The sequence below is a fragment of the Trachymyrmex cornetzi genome, unplaced genomic scaffold (genome assembly GCF_001594075.2).
Source record: "Trachymyrmex cornetzi isolate Tcor2-1 unplaced genomic scaffold, Tcor1.1 scaffold1553, whole genome shotgun sequence".
Lineage (NCBI taxonomy): Eukaryota > Metazoa > Arthropoda > Insecta > Hymenoptera > Formicidae > Trachymyrmex > Trachymyrmex cornetzi.
In genome coordinates, this window is record NW_017296150.1 from 92,902 (window position 1) to 112,025 (window position 19,124).

Below are 19,124 nucleotides of genomic sequence, written 5' to 3' on the forward strand. Positions count from 1 at the left end.
CATTCGGTATTCCCCAAGAATATCCGCTTCGTCACAATTTCTAAGAAACATACCTACATATCAGAGGTACATACAAGATTGTCGTATGGAAAATCGCTCGGATAATCGCTACCTCGCTTCGCATCCTTACTTCCGGTCGATGAGCCAATTGATCCAGCAATCCTATCATCGATCTGTCAACGTGTGACAGGCCTGTCACACGCGCGTGTCATGCGACGCAGAAATCGCCTGGCCGTAAATCTCCTCGCCCACCTCGTCATCGTCATTCGCGTCGCCACGGTGACGCGTTCGTTTCGTGTGGCCAATTTCCCCATTGCAACTTTCTTCGCGAACGGCGAACGCATGACCGCTCCTCGCCTTCGTTCCGGCGGATAGTCGCAGCCGTGTATCAAAGTCCCGATCGATCGGCTGCGTCGTGAATAACGGGTTCTTCATTTGTTTCGTTTCGGGAGTTCCTCCTACGAGACGTCCACTTCGCCCACCTTCGTATCGCGATCGATGATCGATAGGACGTTCGTGGTAAAGGTCGCGATTGCGCGAGTGAACGATCGCTTGGAGCGATCACAGGTGACACCATCGAGTGGTGCATGTCACCAGTGAACCATTGCTACAATTTCTTCACGAGTGCATCTTGCGTTTTGGGGCCGGCAGAATCGAAAATTGCTGTTTGCGAGAAGAAAGTGACTTTGAGAGACGAAGGTATGTGGAATTGCGGAGACGTAAAGCAAAATGAATCAATAAACAATTATTGCAAGGAAAGTAATCTGTAAAGTTGATTAGAGACAGCTCGATGTGCCTCTGTGACAATAATGGTGTTAAATGCTGAGTAATAAATGCACCTAAACATTTTTATTTTTATAAACGGTATTATTGATGAAATCTATGTTAATGTCATCATTGTGACGAGCATTTAAATTCAATTTTGCAAGAAATGCTTTATTTATATTTTAATTGATTTCATAACAACTTTTGTTAATTGATTGATTAAACGAATGTAAATTATTTTTGTTGATTTGTATAAAATAAGTGAAAATTAGAAATCGCTGGTCGGTTAAATTCCTCGATTAAATTGCAAGAAAAATTAGGTTCGTGAGCTGAATTAATCAAACACGAAATTTAGCCACGTCTTAACATATTTATTGCGAGAAATATTGTAAATTTATACTTAATTAAAAAGAAGCTTTACAAACATGACAAGAAGGATATCGTGAAAGTTGACGTCCAAGTGCATTTGAGTTTCGTGTTTTCGTAACTCGTAATCATAACTACGAGTAGGTTATTCTTAGAACAACTTGAATTTGTTGCACTCTTCTGCCAGCAAAGCGCAATTGATGATTACAAAGTTAAATACGTTCAATAAATGTATAGATAAATAGTTACAGTATATTAGCATTGGTTTTGAAATATGTACATTGTTGTTGAAAGTGCGCGTATGGCGCAAGTTACTTTTTCTCATTCGTATGCGACACTACTAGAATGGTCGATGCAATGTTTAACACGTATCTGACACTCTCATAATCGTATCTTGGATCTTTTATTAATTACGTACAAAAAACAATTGCGTACACAAGGATATTGCTATATTATCTCCTTTTACTTCTTGACGATTGCCCTCGTTTAAACTTTTTCTTAAGAAATTGTGGCACAGTGCGTTACGAGAGAATCTAGAAATAAAATTTCAAAGAAAGAAGATTCGCGAATATGACAATCCATTATTCCCATTGGCAGCGCTTCCGACAAGATTTCGATTCTATTTTTAGGGAATGAGTCATACATATGTATCTTTTTATGTAAGCCGAACTTCACGTGAATAACGCGTGGGATTTTCTGCTCCCCTTTTTACTTTCCTCCTGCAGGATTACCGAGGTGCGTTACTCTCTCTTCCATTGGAAAGTCACTCGATGTGTTTCTTCGGTTGCGGTTGAGATGCCATATTCGTCTGAACGTGTGTTCGCCACGTGGCGCCACTTCACGACCGGCTGGACAGTCTGACCACAGAATAGTCTTACTACTTAGGCAGCTAATAAAGCTCCATCGTACATCAAAAATGATAGATTTCAATCGAATTTACTCTCAGACTCTCAATAAAATATTCCAGTGAAAAAATGATTTAATGCTTTTCTCTCGATTAATATCGACTATATTGATATTCGTGTATTTTATATTTTATGAGATAAACAATTTTATTATAACTTAATCTAATACAAATTTTTAGTGACAATCTTTTATTTTGAAGTTAGATTGTTGTACTGTTAGATAGTTGTTTGTATCGCGACAATTGTGAAAAACTATAGTGTTCTAGTCCATTTTTGACGACCTGATTTCATCATCATATAGCGGATATAAATGGCGATTTTAAATGGCGACGAAAGGAATCCATTGAGCAATTGTCCTAAAAAAGTAACTGCTAATCGATACAGAACGTGTGTTTAGAATAGATTATCGCTGTTTTAATTTACATTTATAAATGCAATTCTAAATGCATTCCAAAGGTGCATTATCCAAATTCTTCATGTTAAGAGTACTTGATGTTTTCTCAACAAATCCGTTTTTTCTCATAAAATTTTCTTATAAAATTCTAATTATTTGGAATTGTGCTGTTTATTGCACTCAGGAAATAACAAAAATACATCAAGATATGAAAACATTGTCAATCTATCTATATTTAAATGTGAAGTGTCGAAAACAATTAAATTTAAATATATAACTGCAAGTTTTATTGAGATATATATTTAAGTCTAATTTAAAAGTTTTTATTTTTCCAATTAAAGTGTCAATTAACTTATAAGGATTAGAGTAACTCCGGCAAATACACCGCACTGGGATTTACGCTGCAGAAGTCAGAAAAAATAGAAGAAGTGGATGTAATTTTCCCGCAATTTAATATTAATGAAATTATTGTGAGTTAAATCGATTTGTCACTATATGTTAAGTAGTACCATCATAAATTATAATCTGCATAAAATGATTACTGTAGGACGTGTAAAAAAAAACTTAGTGATTATTTCATGATACATAAGTGTAGAGGAATAGTAAAGCATGTTGTATAACAAAATATAAGTACTTTGCTCGTGTATTCTTTGTTTAATTTGTTGCCTTGTATATCCCACCTGTTTGGGATACACGGCATTTTAGCGGGCGGAATTTATGCCTAAAGCATACAAAGTGCGCAGATTGAATTCAGTGTATTAAATACAATAAACACATTACATGAAATATGTGCCTCATGTCATAACACTTGCAATACATGTGGGAAGATTGTAATTATTATTTATTACTTCATATACATATTTATTATTCTTATTTCTTAATAAAACTCTATAAATGCATTTTATAAGTTATTGTATCATTTTACGTCTTATTTATATGCATTTATTTATAAATTTTTCATGAGCCGTACATACCCCCCGTCCTCCTGTGAGTAGCCATATATCCCACCCCTATTGTATATACGGCAAAAATGCAAGGGTTTAAAAAAGTTCATTTTTTAATACGAAATATAAATATTTCAAATTTTTAATATTTTTTTCGTAATAGTAGACAGTACAAAATTTTTACTGATATAGTTCGTTTACTTTAAATATAGTAAATAATACTTAATAAATTAAGTTTTAGATAGGTGCGGCGTATATACCGGAGTTACCCTATTGCGAATTGTATATGTGCGCAATGTGAACAAATCTATATCTTTTCCTGTCTGCTCCAAAAGAGAGAATATCCACAAGAAATATGAGGGTCATCTGATGATTAATTTTAATCAATTACTACATGCTGCGTTTCTAAAAATGCATTTTAAGTTGAAACGCTGCCTTTTAAATTTTGGTCAAGGCAAAAGGAGAGTTTATTTTAGTTAACAGCTCTTAAGATCAAACCAGTGAGCACGATAATTACGAACGAAATCTAATGCGTATAACGATAATTAACCAGCGATTAAAAAGATTGAAATAATTAATATGATGTTAAAGTAAGATTTCCTTAAGTAATTGTTACAGTTTCTCAACTTTTTGTTGGCAGATTGTAAAAGATTACAACATGATACAAATATTGTAATGCATCATCTCTTTTATTCGCAGTTTCTAGAACGATGTGTCAAGCATATTTTTGCAATATGCAAAATAACGAAGATAATTTAAAGAAACTATTTCTTACGTAAACTATATTCTCCAATTTCATATGTAAGATAATGGCTTAAGAAAGTTTTAACATAAATCATGAAACTTTAAAATTACGCAATAAAAGCATTAATATTTGTGCATGTTATACATATGTAAATTTTCGTAGATATTCACACAACTGAATGAGAGTTCTAATACTAAAGGTGATTTAGCTCTTTTTGATGTAGCTATTATCTTAAACTGTGTGTTACTAAATGCGCATTCTATTGAGTTACATAGCACCTGCTGTAGATACGTTGAACTACATAACTAAAAATTATGTAGTTCCTATTACTTTTAATGCTATATCTCTTCTTTTACTATTTTGAGAAAAAGATGATATGAAAAAATCAATAATATCTTTTCTGATTTTTTGGATTATATTGTTGTTTATGCATGAGCGTGATGCTTATTGCAAGATTGGCCATTAAATTATTGATTATTATTGCCATAACAAAAGAAATGAACCCAAAAGTGGAGTGACTTTGAAACTGACTTATTAAACTTTACAATTCTGCACTGTAAAAAGAATGTGTAAAATTACGTAAATAATGTGTAAAAATTTACACAATATTTGTAATGAAAATATATAAAATTGTGCGTTTTTACAAAAAATAATATTTTTACCTTTGTAAATATATTTTTATATTTTTAAATAGAAGATATTACTATATATAACAACATAGTCTATTTTATAGTAATATAAAATTTTTTATAATGATACAATGTTTTACAGTAAGTATTTTTAATGTAAATGTACACATTTTTGTAATATTATATAACATAACAGTAAATAACATTAGACAATATATTTGCGCTTTTACGTTGATACAAATCAATAACTTAAAAAAACTGCACATAAATTTGTTGGCAAATTATTATTTAAATATTTTTATAAACATAATTTTAGTTGTGTAAATTAATTATTTGTAAATTATTGAATTATTTTAAAGAAGAATAACTTTATTTGTAACTTTACTTACGTATGTATATAAATATACACCTTTAGTAGTGAATTCAAAAATTATTCATTATAATTGTAATTTCACATGAAATCTTTTACATTGTGTACGATGATTGTACCTAAAACTCTTTCAAATCAGACTTTGACCTTTGTCAAACATGAGTAGCGGTAACTTGCGAACTTGTAACTGTGTAATTCAGCGATTCACAAGCTGAAGTGTTAGCCAAGTGAGGACGACAGAAGGAGGAGGGTGTCTCATTGGCGAGCGCTGTAGATGATATTGGCTGCTGAGCGGATTTCGCGAATAGAGTGAATTGGAGGGCGCCCCACCTGCGGGAGGCGAGGCTCGCGCGGTGCACGATTCTCGATTCTTGAAGGGGCACACATGCTCGCCTTCGTTTCCCCTTCGGCTCCGTAAGACATCGGGACCTCCTTCACCGTGGTCCTCAAACGAGCCTCGCACTCCGCCAGGTACACAACTCACGCATTCGCTCGCTCGTACGCACTCGCCGCACCGGCACTCGTAAGTCCACGTAACCCTTCATGTACGTTCTGCTTTAACTGCCACGTGACTGATGCACTCGCTAAGATTTCATTGATTTTCCTGTTCTGTTTGTGACGAAGGAATCTGTTTGATTTCAACGAACTAGTATAAACACGTGTTAGGCATTGTTCTCTTTCTCCTACAATTTTACTCACATTTTTTTCTCTCTTATTATGTACTTAAGCGATTATTTTATAAGCTGATCATTTATCCGTTCTTATCAATTACATCCTATTACTCGACCAATCATTTTGTAATTTGACAGTCGGATTGAAAGCTGCTTATTACTAACAAGCAAATTTCTTTGAAATTGCAGTGTACTTGACCAACTATTTTACGTCTATAACAGTCTATAACAGTCAAATCAACTAAGTGACAGCTGTCAATGTTTATTATTAAACATTTTCACAAATAAACAATTTTTTTTTTCGTAATTTTTCAAAAAAGGTCATCTTTATTTCTTACCGTTTCTTTCTGTGGTATTACAAAACATAAATCTTTTCTAGTAGTTGTTGTTATGCTTAAACGGGTTTTCAAAGAAACGTTTATCAAAGTTTCATAAAATTTCAATTTGCATACATTGCATTTACATAACACGATTTGTCGGCATTTAATTTTCTTCATTTCATGGAAATGTTATCAGTAATTAATTGATAAGTAGTTACAAAAATCATCTAGCTAAAAATCAATGTTTAAATACTTCCAAGCTCGCTCAGACACCCTTTCACTTGAACAGTTAAGATTTACTTTCGATTTTATTACGTATACTACCGGGAATCCTGCCGCCTTGTGTCAGACAGCTTTTTTTATTCATGCAGACTAAATCGCAACCAATCTACCAAGTGAAGAAGACACAATGCGGATGTTATGTGCATTCTGTGGATTGTTTCTGGTCATCACCATTGTCAATTGCAATCCTGTTGATAAAAAAGACGCGGAAGAAGATCTCAATCCGGTGAACGAAGTAAGTTGCTTACGTTAGTCTTTCACTAGAAAAAAAGTTTTTGAAGGTTATGTTAATTGTAATTTTGATTGAAAATGAACAAATCAGAATTTTCTGATTACATCTATTATAATTTTAATTTCTATTAAAATTGTAATTATAATTATAATTTTAAACAGATTTCTGACGTGATTAGAATCTCTTCTGATTCGTTCATTTTCAATCAGAAATTTTTCTCAGTATCCCATTTAAAGAACTGAAACGATCAAAATGTTATATTAAGATATTAAATGTTCTCTGATTTCTAGTCGTATATATATCAAGAAAGATATCAGAAGGACAAATTGTACTTCAAATCTTATTTAGAAAGTAAGAGAATGAAATGGAAGGATAGCTGCGATCGCGCACTTTGCTCTAATGAAGCGATTTGAATGCTGAAGTACTTGCAGAAAGCTATTGTCGATCTCTTATGTCGAAAGCGGAATTTTACGATGCCACTGCATCGCATTTCCTTAGAGGTTTTTAATAAGTCAAGATACGAAAGACATAATTGAATTATCATTACAAGTGACGTACTTTTCGAAATTAAACGGACGAAAATTTGACGATCTACGTTGCGAGATGTTGCGTCCTTCTTTTCCTTTCTATAAGCGTAACGCATCGATTAAGTACATACCTTCACTCGATGTAGAATGAAACACATTACCGGAGAAACAAAAAACAAGTTTAGCAACAAGAGTGAAAGTAAACCTTGCAAAAATTGTCTATTCGCTAATTTCATTTTAACTGATTAGGAAGTATGCAATCGATAGGAGAAGTATCTAGGTCAGTACCAAATCTTGTAGCTTATATAAATATTTATCTTGTAGATTAATCCAGGGGAAAGTCTACTTCAATTTATGCCACGGCTTTCTTTTCTTTTTTGTAGCAAGAAACTATATTTAATTTTGGAACAGAACTGTATATTTATACATTCATATTTAATTTTTACTTATATTTACATATTATTTATATTTATATATTTTAATATTTAATAAAAAATTGGTTGAGCAAACATGAACATCATAAAAAAAAAAGATCATTCGTCATTGTAGAAAGAGTCAAAAGGAAGATTAAAGGAAGTTATCCCATCACATAACTGAAACATTACGTTAGCTAAATTCGTTGTAAATGATACAAAAATGAGAGAAAAAGAGAGAAAAGAGACAGAGGATAAGGGATATACGAAAAAGCGAGAAACATGATCTCGGAGAACGAGTCAAGAGTGAAAGTAGTCGGCGCTACCTGTACAAGTTTGAACACGCTAGAGACGGATGAACGCTTGTAACGAAATTCTTTGAAACGTGTCACGCGCATCGATTAACGAATATGTAATGTTGTACATCATCATCGTTATCACCATTCGTGATCACGCGTTAATGTAACCGCAATGTGATTCCACTTGAGGATTATCCGCAACACAGATCGACCTCGAGTCTAGAACGAAAGCAACATTGCATAATGGGGTTGCATGCACGTACGAAATTACAATTTAGAAAACTACATAAATATTACGCGAAGTGCGATTGTAATAATTTTCCATTTTCTCTGCCAGACATTGTAAATACTCCGTGTAAATATTTATGAAACAAGTTATCTCAATAGTATGTAATGAAATACGTAACACTTGACTAATAAATAAAAACGCATTTGATAAAGTCTAAATGAAGGAAACTTCTTCCTGTAATAACGCGTTTCATCATCATTTCTTTTTTCCTTTGATTATAAATTTTAGCTTTAATTTGTTACTTTATACTATCTCTTTTAATTGATAATCTTAAAGTAGCTTAATTTTACGGTCTGCATAGGTCTACGTAATCGAAGCTGATGATGCGACCGATGGCGAAAGGGGCGATAGGGACAAGAGAAAGATTGGCATCGGGCTTGGAGTATCGAACGGCATCATTAACTTTGTGTTTGACGTAAGAATAATTAATTAATTTTTTTGTAAAAAAAAATCTCTACTACTCTTACATATACACGTCAAAACACCTTGTGAAGGCATTAATGTAGTAATTAATAATAGAATATGTAATTAAAATCCTACTTCAAATGTAATATATCTTCAGGACTGGGAAGTAATGCGTTACTTGTAACGCTTTTTGTTACTTTATCGCGGTAACGATTATTGCTTTTTCTTATCTGTAACAGTAAATTCAGTCGTTACTTTTATTGTTAATTTCTTATTATCTTTATAACTATTCAATAGATCACATTATTTTTAATTAAAGAAATATTTCAAGAATTTAAATTAAATATTGAAAAATGTTTTATACTTCATATATTAGACTGCATTCTAATAGTGCCAATACTGGAAATCTATGGTATACATACCTACACAGAAAAAAAACTATTATTAAATCAACCATAATATATTCATATATATAAGCCAAAATATTATAATCTTGCTTCAAAGATATCAATCTTGATTTGATTGAATTTGTATTGATATAAGATTTTTAATTGATCAAGTCTTGAATTAAGTGCAAAGTAAAAAAAATACTTGCATTAAAACAAATTTAATTAAATCAAGATTGATATCTTTGAAGCAAGATTATAATATTTTTGCTTATATATGAATATATTATGGTTGATTTCAGAATGGTCTTTATTCTGTATATATGTAACGTAAACTATAAATTTTCAATGTTGGCAGTAAATATTGAAATGCATTATTAATAACGATATTAATGTTATAAATACATTATAATTAATAAAAATTTTTAATAAAAACTTTGTAAATTACAACTTGATTTTCTGAAAATAAATGTATATTAAAGAATAAATATGTTAATACAAAAAAGTATTAAAAAAGTAGATATAAGTTTATAAAAATAGCTTGCTATAAAACTAGCTTAAAAAAGTCTTAATATTGATTTTTACAATTAATATTAATTATTAAATAATGTAATTTTTAAATCTATTTTATCTTACTTTAACGTTACAAAAACCTGACATCTATTCTAAATTTTAAACACTTGTTTTTACTATTGCTACTTTAAAAGTCTTCATACGCAATGTAGATACATACAAATAATAAATTGTTATTATTAATTTCTTTAACAAGTATATATTTTTGTAGAAAGTAGATTCCTTCATAGATTCAAAAACGAAAGCGCTCGCAGTTCTTGATGAATCTAACAAAGAGAAAAACGCTGTTTTCGGAATCGACAATAAACATTCGGCTACATCAGAGTTCCTCAACAAATTAGTGTCTCAGAAGCTTAAGGCTGCGACGGGTAGCATTGGGCCCCTCATAAACAGTGCGACGACATTATTCTCAGGGGCTTCGGCTGGCATCTCGAAGGCTTTGGCCTCGAAAATCGCACCATTAAGCTCGCTATCTGGCGGCCTTTCTGGTGGTTCGGGTGGAACTGATGGTGCAGGTGCGTGAAATTGCGAGATACTTTCCAATTTGTTTATTCGATCAGTTTTTAAGCAGATATTTTTCACATATGGGTAAAAAAATTCCAAATTCAATAAAAAAAAATCCTGTAATCATATTTCTAGTGAGAAGCAATTATTTGTAAGACGTTTCGCGCAATTAATATTTAACTTTTGATATGTATACATCCTTTTAAGATAGCGTTTACATTCATTGTCACCATTTTATATCATTTTTAATTGTTTTGCCTATAAAATGTAGGACATGCAGACGGTAGCGCAGGACCTTCCGGATCGGCCATCCTTGGCAATCTCTTGACTCAAAAGATAGGTTCTTTGTCGAGCCTGAGTCAAGGTAGCGGCGGTTTAGGCAGTTTAAGCGGCGGTAGCAGTGGTAACGGTGGGAGCTCCGGAAGCGACTCTCATAGTGGAAACAATGGCGGTACGAGCGCTGGCGCTGGGATCAATCTCGGAGCCTTCGCCAACCTGGCAGGGGTAGGGTCGCAATGAGTTAATTTTATTTTTATTTCTATGAACTATTTCTTTTTTATACTTTTGGAGTCCCTTTACATGTCGCCTGTTCTATGTCTGATACGTAACGCAAGCTGTCTGCTGGAATATGTGTCTTCGTAAGAAAGCGGTATACGTATATTACTTCAAAAATATGGATAATATGACAGTTTTTTTTCCTAGAAATTGATCGGTGAACAGTTTTTACTTAACAAACTCGGACGAGGGTGACTGATGGCGACGGTGCATGTAAGGCTATCGCTATTTGCAATGATAATAATTCAGTGCCATATCATAATCAAATAAGTTTTTAGTAGAGGCAAATGCTTTTTTTAAGTATTCATATTTTAATTAGCACTATACTGTATAAGAATCCTTAACTATTTTTATCAGTCTTTTCTTTTATATATTTATTCATTCATTTGCATTTTTTTCATTCATTTATTTGGTCACTATTGCTTATGTATTTCTTTAACATATCTTAGTTATTAATTTTTCATTTTATTATAAAAATGTGATACATTTAATAAAATTGTTAATTTTGTGTGGTAAAGCTTCAGTTTTTATATAACAATTAAATTTAATTGCGTTCAACAGACAAAGCAGTTTAGTGTGCGCTTAATAATTTTTATTACGATTAGTTTCTACGCTTAAATCTAACGAAGAATTAAAGATCAATCACACGCACATTAAATCACTGAGCGCTCACTGAGCTATTTCGTTTTCTGAATACGGCTATTATAATATTAAAAGCATGCTATTTCTATATTCTACTATTGCTTCGATACCTTTCTCTGTTCCTTGAAGTGCTACCATTTTATATAAGCAATATAATTAAATACAATAAAGAACGTGCTTTGCCAATCCTATCGATACGCTTTATTAAACCTTTGGCTCTGCGGCTAATCGATGTTGCCAAGATATATCCTTTTTAACCTTGGAAGGCGCCTTCACGAGAACGAAGCCTTCCGATAAATCATATGCGCCATTAAAACAAGTATTGTACACAAACAGTACGATTATACACCACCACAAGCGGCGTATTAAGCGGCTTAAAGGCAGGTGGGATAACACGGGATGCGGAAAGGGAACGTTTGACTGCGGACATTAACACCTGGACCAACGAGCAGCATTGCGTGAGAGAAGAAACCTCTTTGGAGAAAGATAAACGACAGACAACAAACGAACGTTAAACATACCACGAGAAAATGGGACGGACAGTCAATGGATTTTCGATGGAATATGTGGACGATTTTTCAATGGAATACATTGGCATTCCATATAACACGGAATGTGAATTTCTGTTTCTAGCTGGGCTGATAATTGGCAGAACCTCCTTTCTCTCTTCAGAAGCCCTTCTCTTTCATAAAATATTCGTATTTAAAGAATCCAAATGAAAAATTAATGAAAGAGAGAGAAACAAAATTCTCCAGGAAACTCTTCTCCTGATGAATCAACACTTCCGGCCGAATCGTGTGGACTGCGCTATGTCTAATATAAATTATAGAAGAACTAGCGGCGTCAATCGATTTGCCACCGTGAAAGTTGTAAATAATTTAAGAGTAGCCTTTAAGGGCGCGATAAACTCGTATTCGAGGACTATTAGCTAAGCTTTGTGTAAGCGATGTAAATAGTACATTCAAATGCTCCATGATATACAAAGAAAAATTAATATAAAAGATAGTGATGATGGTGTGATATAATGTTGATGTCAAATAAACGTACAATTATATTTTTGTCTACTATATGAGGTAAATTTCAGAATATCGTGAAGTTTCTAATGTATCCCTTCCTTCATATCTTTATTATATTTTAGGACTTATATACATTCACTTTGATACCTTTTAATCTACGTTTTTTAAAATTATTAATTGAATATTAATCTCGTAATTGAAATAAAATATTAAATTAAAACATTTATTGGTGGTTTTTAAAATATTATTCGCACTATATAGTACTTTTCTGTAAAAAAAACAGTTTTATAAATATATAAATAGTTTTATAATCTATAATTATAAAAAATTTTATTTTATTTATATCTTTTAACAAATATATTAAAATTATAAATCTAAACATAATTATGAAACTATGAATTCAATAAATATCTATGAAATCATAGCACTAGCAATTCACGTTTATTTTTTCTTTATATTCATTGGAATTACAAATAAAAACGATCGTAAAAAACATAATTACCTGCATAAATATAATTTACATATACTTTCACTGCTACATTTTTCCATGTGATACTCTATCATTTCTATTCTAATAAATGATACGATATAGCATAAAACAACAAAAAATCTGATTATATGTATTTGCAGAAAGGGATTACTACTACGGAGGATACACCTGTGTTTGACAGAACTAGGGTGTCCTTGGAAATACCATCAAGTGCATTCGGCACTGGCTTCACTTTAATAACTAATGTTAGCAAAGTTCTCAACAGCGTAATTTTAGTAAGTACAATGCACATATATTACTATTAAAGCAACACATACTAATAAAATATACGTTAATGATTATTTTCCGCTGACGCGCGAGTTTAATTATATGTTCCTTTTCCGTTATTATGATGCAACATTTTTCTAGTACAGCTTAATCGATTAGGTTTATGTTCGGATCACTCTTCATTCACTTCGCTATATTTGCTATGAAAAAACAAGAAGCAATTTCTCTATTGTCAATAGAGACAGAACTATCAATCTCCATACTGTTGTCTTTAATGATCATTTATATTTTTCAGAACTCAGCCCGTCGGACGCAGACGTTGCTGGAAATCTTTAAACCGTTCTTTCGTGGTAGTTTCGCCATAAAGGGTCTACCATCGGATAACCACAAATAAAAAATCCGATTTTTATTTCGTATTAGTACTACGAATTAATTGCTCAATGATCATTGTTTCTTGTTGAGAAATGTTCCACAATTTCCGGTCATGTTTCTTGAATAGATATATATTGTTGATCAGAGTTTGTGAAGACTATTCCAAAGTTTTCTTGATTATAGAATGTCTTAGATCCTAGATTTAGTTAAGATACCCCGATAGACAAATTGTGAAAACATTGCACAATAATGAATGAAAAATTTCGCAATAAGTGCATTAAAACGATTCATTATAACGCAATAGCTTTTTAAAAATAAAATTTTTAAATGATGTTAAAAATTAGACAAATTCAATTTGAGGTGTAATATTTCATATTTTAATTTTTTTTCAAAAATATAATAAATGAGACAGCTGACAGCATATTGAAGAAGTAGATCAAGACACGGTATCTAATAGTTATTTCCAAATGCTTAAAAAACATTCTTAAAAGATTGATTCAATGCCCAAAAGCCGTTTGATTTTAAAATTTCAAATTTAGTTTACTAAATGTATAATACTTTATGTTGCAATATTTTTACATTATGATTTAGGAATTGTGCATTTTTAGGAGCATAATTATATTTTTAAACACAGTTAAAATAATTTTTTCAATTTTATTAGATAATTCCTTTTCATTTAATTTAGCAATTCCACTGAGACAATTCGTTATATAGTTATTCTTTTGCCGAAATACTATGTCGAAATTAATTAAGCAAACAATTATCAACATTTGAAAAGAGATCAATGTTTCTTCATCTGTTTTTGTAAATAATTGTAGATTACAAATTTTATGTATTTCATCTTATAATTTCATGAATGTCCTCTCGGGGATAAGACGGTAATATTTGCAGAAATTTCTTCGCTGTTGTTATTAAATAACTGTTATTTATGACGCCACATTTTTGCCTCATATTTTATTCATTATTTTTGCACTCGTTATACATAATATAAATATATAATATTTCCTGCTTTATTATTTTATAAAATGACTCGAAAATTGGCGTCGTAAGTCAGAAATAAATACGCTTTTAACGATTGAAGCGTATATTGTTATAAAATAGATATTTATATAATTATGTACGTGTAGACCATGTAGATAATAATGTTACTTTAAGAACAATTTAGTCAAATTTTAATTAATTTGTGTGATATAAAGTATGTTAAAATAAAGAAAAAAAAGAGCATCAATCAAACAAATTTACATCTAAAAAAATTAATTTACTTTAGCTTATGTAAACAAATATAAAAAGATATTTAGAATATTTTTTGTATATAACTTAAAACTTTGTTTAAAACTTTTTGTTATAAATTTTATTTATTAATAACTTAATACTGCCATAGTATGTAATTTACATAAATAAAAAAATATTATCATGCAGACTTTTTATTTTATGATATGTTACCTGGAAGTTATTGTACGATGAGATAACAACTTCTTATTTATCAATACTAGTTTGTTACACAATAAGCAGATTGCATAAAAATTTTTGCGTCAATAACGTGTATTGCATGTGATGTTATATACTTAAGGATTTATTATCTAGATAACAGCGCGAATTATACAAGACCCAGTGGTCAGGGTGTCGCATCTAGCTAGAACTCGACCATGTAACGTTTTGCCGTTCACATAACGAGGACACCTGAAGCAGATGTAACGCTTTGCAACACGTGCATTCCTCGTATGTGTTAAGCAATAAACACTCTAATATTATCGAGAAAATAAAAAATGTATTTCTTTAGATTAAATTATATACAGGGTGTATCTTAAATAACGCTCACTAATCATATAGTGCTGTTCCTGATAAAGAACTGAGTTGAAAAGTCTTTACCATTTTGTAATTTTCGCAATATTCTTTTTTTATTTATCCAATAAGCAAAATATCTAAAATCGACGCATAATATATAGGCTTTCTACAATAAGTCACTAATTAAATTAAATCATAATAAATTGACCAATCATAGTCAATTATTCTTCTCATATTCAACTATAACTCATCAATTTCTTACGGCTTAAGACTTAAAACTTAAATAATGGCTTATTGTAGAATGTGTGTAAGACAATTTTAAGATATCTTTAAGAGTTATTTAAGAAACATTTTCAAAATATTTCACAAAGAATATTGAAAGATACCTTAAAATTGTCTTATGCATTGATTTCATCCATTTATTTGGCAATCTTTAGTAATTAATATCTCGTTAATTATTGCAAAATTGCAAAATGGTAGAAAACTTTTCGACTCACGATCAGTTTTTTATTAGGAATAGCACTATATGATTAGTAAACATTATTTAAGATACATTCTGTATGTATAATGTTAATTGAAATATTACTTGTATTTCATTGTTGTGTTTGTATTAGAAAATTAATTATTAGTACTCATTAATAAAATAATAAATCAGAAGAAAGCTCGCATTTAACGATCATTTAGCTTTAGATCTTTATACCTATGTACATATTATATTGTATGTGTCGACATCAGACTGGAAGCAAAAACATTTTACGTAATTCTAAGATCAGCGGCCTGTTGCATTATATATCCTTTTGAAAAGAAAAATTAATGAGAGACGTGTAGCATTATGCAAAAATAAATCGTATGTGCAAAGTTCGAGAAAAAATTGCGACATGTACCGTGAGGAACGTAGATAAAAATAGTCAAGAATTCTACCAGCGACGATACTGTGACGCATTTAAATAATTCATCAATTTAAATAAATAATCAATGCAACGTAATTTACACGTACTACACGAAAATCGTATATGTTACTCATATTTCACAAGCAAATGTGCAGTGTCAAACTAATAAAAACCAAACTAGTATAAATAAAATTAGTCACGAATTTGAAATTTTCGCAAAATATTTACTTCTTTTTGCATTCTCATATATAAATGCTTTTTTAAATAACAAAAATAGCACATATAATATAATTTTAGCAAAATTAAAGTATAAAACAAATAAATATAAATATTAATTTTATTATAAAATAACATTATTTTTAAATTTAAAACATGAAGCATTGCTGATTTGCATTTACGATATTATAAAAAAATTTAAAGATAAAAAACATAACAAATTTGATAAACAATAATTGAATAATTTCAGGCATAATATTTAATTGTAACCATGATAATTATCTATCAAAATAACGGCATTAAAAACGCATATCATTTCTTGTATCGAAAAGTCCCTGCGGTATTTTGTCCGCACAATAGCGGAACCGGCGAAGAATTTTGTCGATTTGTTCTGTTTACACGGAGAATACGTAAGAAGTATCGTAAAAATGCTGACAACCTTCGAGGCCGATTCGAGATGTCGTGAGACGGAGAGAAATCATCTCTCGCTAGTGCTGGCTCTGCCGTCCTGCAAGATGCACTTGTTTCATTTCATTTACTGTGCTTATATGTACTAACGCGATAGATAGATGATGCGAAAGAACGCGTGATACAATTATATATCAGTGTGATAAAATTAAAATAATAATAGCACAAAAGAAATAATAATCTCTTAACAAAAATATCTGCCCAATAGGAAGGTAAGGTAGATTTAACTATATATCATACATATAAATACGCATTACATATATTGTATTATATGTACTCATTAGTATCATTATTGGATTGATGATTAAGTATTCTTTCTACTTCAGTACATTTATGTGATTCGGACATTCCAGGTTCGACTAACCGAATTGGCGATACAAAACTCAAAGTATATTTGAAACTTTACGTAGGGTAGAGCAGGGCTATTATATCAGTTTCAACTTTAAAAAGTAAAAATACATAATAAAGAATGGCTCAAATAATTCAAATAAAAGAAAAATAAACTAAGAAGAGCTACGAGCCAAAACAAACAAATTTTAATGTACATGTAATACAGTTGACATTAAATAACATGAAAATAAAAACAAGATAAAAATATGTCTACAAAAAAAACTAACGTTTCGATCACTTTCGGGTAATTTTCAAAGTTCTGAAATATGTATATATAAATAGCGATTAACTAAAATAGACTAACATAAATAATTAATTATAAAAGTACAATGCCAAAAAATAATTAAAAGTAGTCCTTCGCTGTTTAGCCCCTGATTTCAGTTATATGTAGTCGATGGAAGGTAGATCCCGGATTTGCGCCAAACACTCGAATATCGCCGAGTATCCAACAATGGCTGCGTTCAGCAGAGAAAGCAGCTTTGCAACTGTTGTAAAATTCTTCAATATGATTGGTCTTGTCCTTAGTTCCTCATTGAATCTAAATGTATAAACCAATCATATTCAAGAATTTTACAACAGTTGCAAAGCTGCTTTTTCTGCTGAACGCAGCCAATGAATATATGCATTAGTTTTTTTGTAGACATATTTTTATCTTGTTTTTATTTTTATGTTATTTAATGTCAACTGTATTACATGTACATTAAAATTTGTTTTGGCTCGTAGCTCTTCTAAGTTTATTTTCCTTTTTTTTAAAAGTAATACGAAAATTTACAGCAAACAATATCTCTTTGCATTGACGTGCATGCTTATAATTACATAATTATACAATCACGATTACTCCTTGAAAATACAAGCACAACCTTTAAATAATCAACATGTACTGTTCAGAAACATAAACATTATTGCGAGAAATGGACGAAAAGCCCCGTTCTATCCTATGTATATATTATTATGTAAATGTCAAGATCCGCTTCAACTGAATATACAATTCATTCTCTTATTTGTATGTTACTCACTTACCAACATATTTTTTTACTTATATTAATATATCTCAGCAAACACTAACATTACCATAATTGTTAATTATAATTTGCCACTCAACAACATAACTGTAATATAACATTATAATTGCAACATAACACATATGCTATATTATAATAGAGGAGAGACGCCGATGCTGACATAGGTCCCCTGAAGTGACACCCCCTTATTTCTCAGAAACTAACTATTGCACTTTATTAATACTAATAAAATCATGATCTGTTTAGCTAATTATGTGGAAGTATAATACAAACTCATAATTCATGTATTTGTGGCTTGTTTCTATACCAAATCAGCTAAAAACGAATTTTACGAATGCGGAAATAAAATTCTTACAATTTTCTTTTGCAAATTGCGTAGTTCATCATATAATAGTGATTATTGATAATATTACGTCATTTTGAATGTTTGTAATTTCCTAAATCAGTTTTACCTATATTATTTTTTCTTTTAATTTTTTCATTATATGATTTTAAATTTAAAATTGGTGTGCAGCGTAAACCGCCACACCTGCCTGTAAAACAGATCATGAGCTAACTTAATCTTTATAATGTTGCTTTATAGTGTCAAATAGCTCTAATGAAGCTGAAGATAATCGTGTACATATGGAAAAACTCTTGAAAAACTATCGCGTTATATATTTACATCTTGCAGAACAGCATAAAGTAAATATACATATAATCCAATAAAAATGTTTTATAACGAAGTGAAAAGATTCTGGAATATCTTATATAGGTAAAACTACAGAATAGGGGACCCCCCTCCTATGACCTTGACCTTGACATATGTTGTCAAGGTCATGATCATGAGTAACCTCCAACAAGTTTTAGCCGTCGCTCGTCCTTCGTTAAAAGGTTATTAACAAAAGAAGTTTGAAAAATAACGTATTATTTTTGCTATATATGCAATATTAAATACTATTCTACATAGGTTTTGACTTTCAGGGACGCACGACTCTCACCTCCAACTCTCA

General features: G+C 31.0%; 2 protein-coding genes across 6 annotated transcripts in view; both read left to right on the forward strand.

Moving 5' to 3' along the window:
• The first annotated feature begins 371 nt into the window (after positions 1–371).
• LOC108758254 (spore wall protein 1) lies at positions 372–13,651 on the forward strand. 5 transcript variants are annotated; one of them, XM_018503118.1, is made up of 7 exons: positions 372–699; positions 5,319–5,641; positions 6,481–6,626; positions 8,453–8,566; positions 9,727–10,030; positions 10,291–10,523; positions 11,553–12,321. In XM_018503118.1, exons 3-7 carry the CDS (start codon positions 6,519–6,521, stop codon positions 11,583–11,585), a joined length of 792 nt encoding a protein of 263 aa, XP_018358620.1. In that variant the 5' UTR covers positions 372–699; positions 5,319–5,641; positions 6,481–6,518; the 3' UTR covers positions 11,586–12,321. The 5 variants fall into 5 exon arrangements, with proteins under 5 accessions (XP_018358620.1, XP_018358623.1, XP_018358621.1 ...); XM_018503121.1 differs by lacking the exons at positions 372–699; positions 11,553–12,321 and adding exons at positions 12,863–12,997; positions 13,285–13,651 and having other exon boundaries at positions 5,209–5,641; XM_018503119.1 differs by lacking the exon at positions 372–699 and having other exon boundaries at positions 5,218–5,663.
• Positions 13,652–16,804: 3,153 nt separating this feature from the next.
• The window catches only part of LOC108758251 (uncharacterized), a 14,404-nt gene continuing 12,084 nt past the window's right edge, over positions 16,805–19,124 (forward strand). Inside the window, exon 1 of the mRNA XM_018503113.1 lies at positions 16,805–16,932. The gene's annotated coding sequence lies outside the window, so the exon portion shown is untranslated. The remainder of the gene's footprint in view (positions 16,933–19,124) is intronic.

Bases quoted from the DNA above. Each gene is read 5' to 3' on its own strand.
- LOC108758254 (XM_018503121.1), top strand. From the start codon at position 6,519: ATGCGGATGTTATGTGCATTCTGTGGATTGTTTCTGGTCATCACCATT. The intron at 8,567-9,726 runs GTAAGAATAATT...ATATTTTTGTAG, and splicing joins TCATTAACTTTGTGTTTGAC to AAAGTAGATTCCTTCATAGA. The intron at 10,524-12,862 runs GTAGGGTCGCAA...ATGTATTTGCAG, and splicing joins CCTTCGCCAACCTGGCAGGG to AAAGGGATTACTACTACGGA.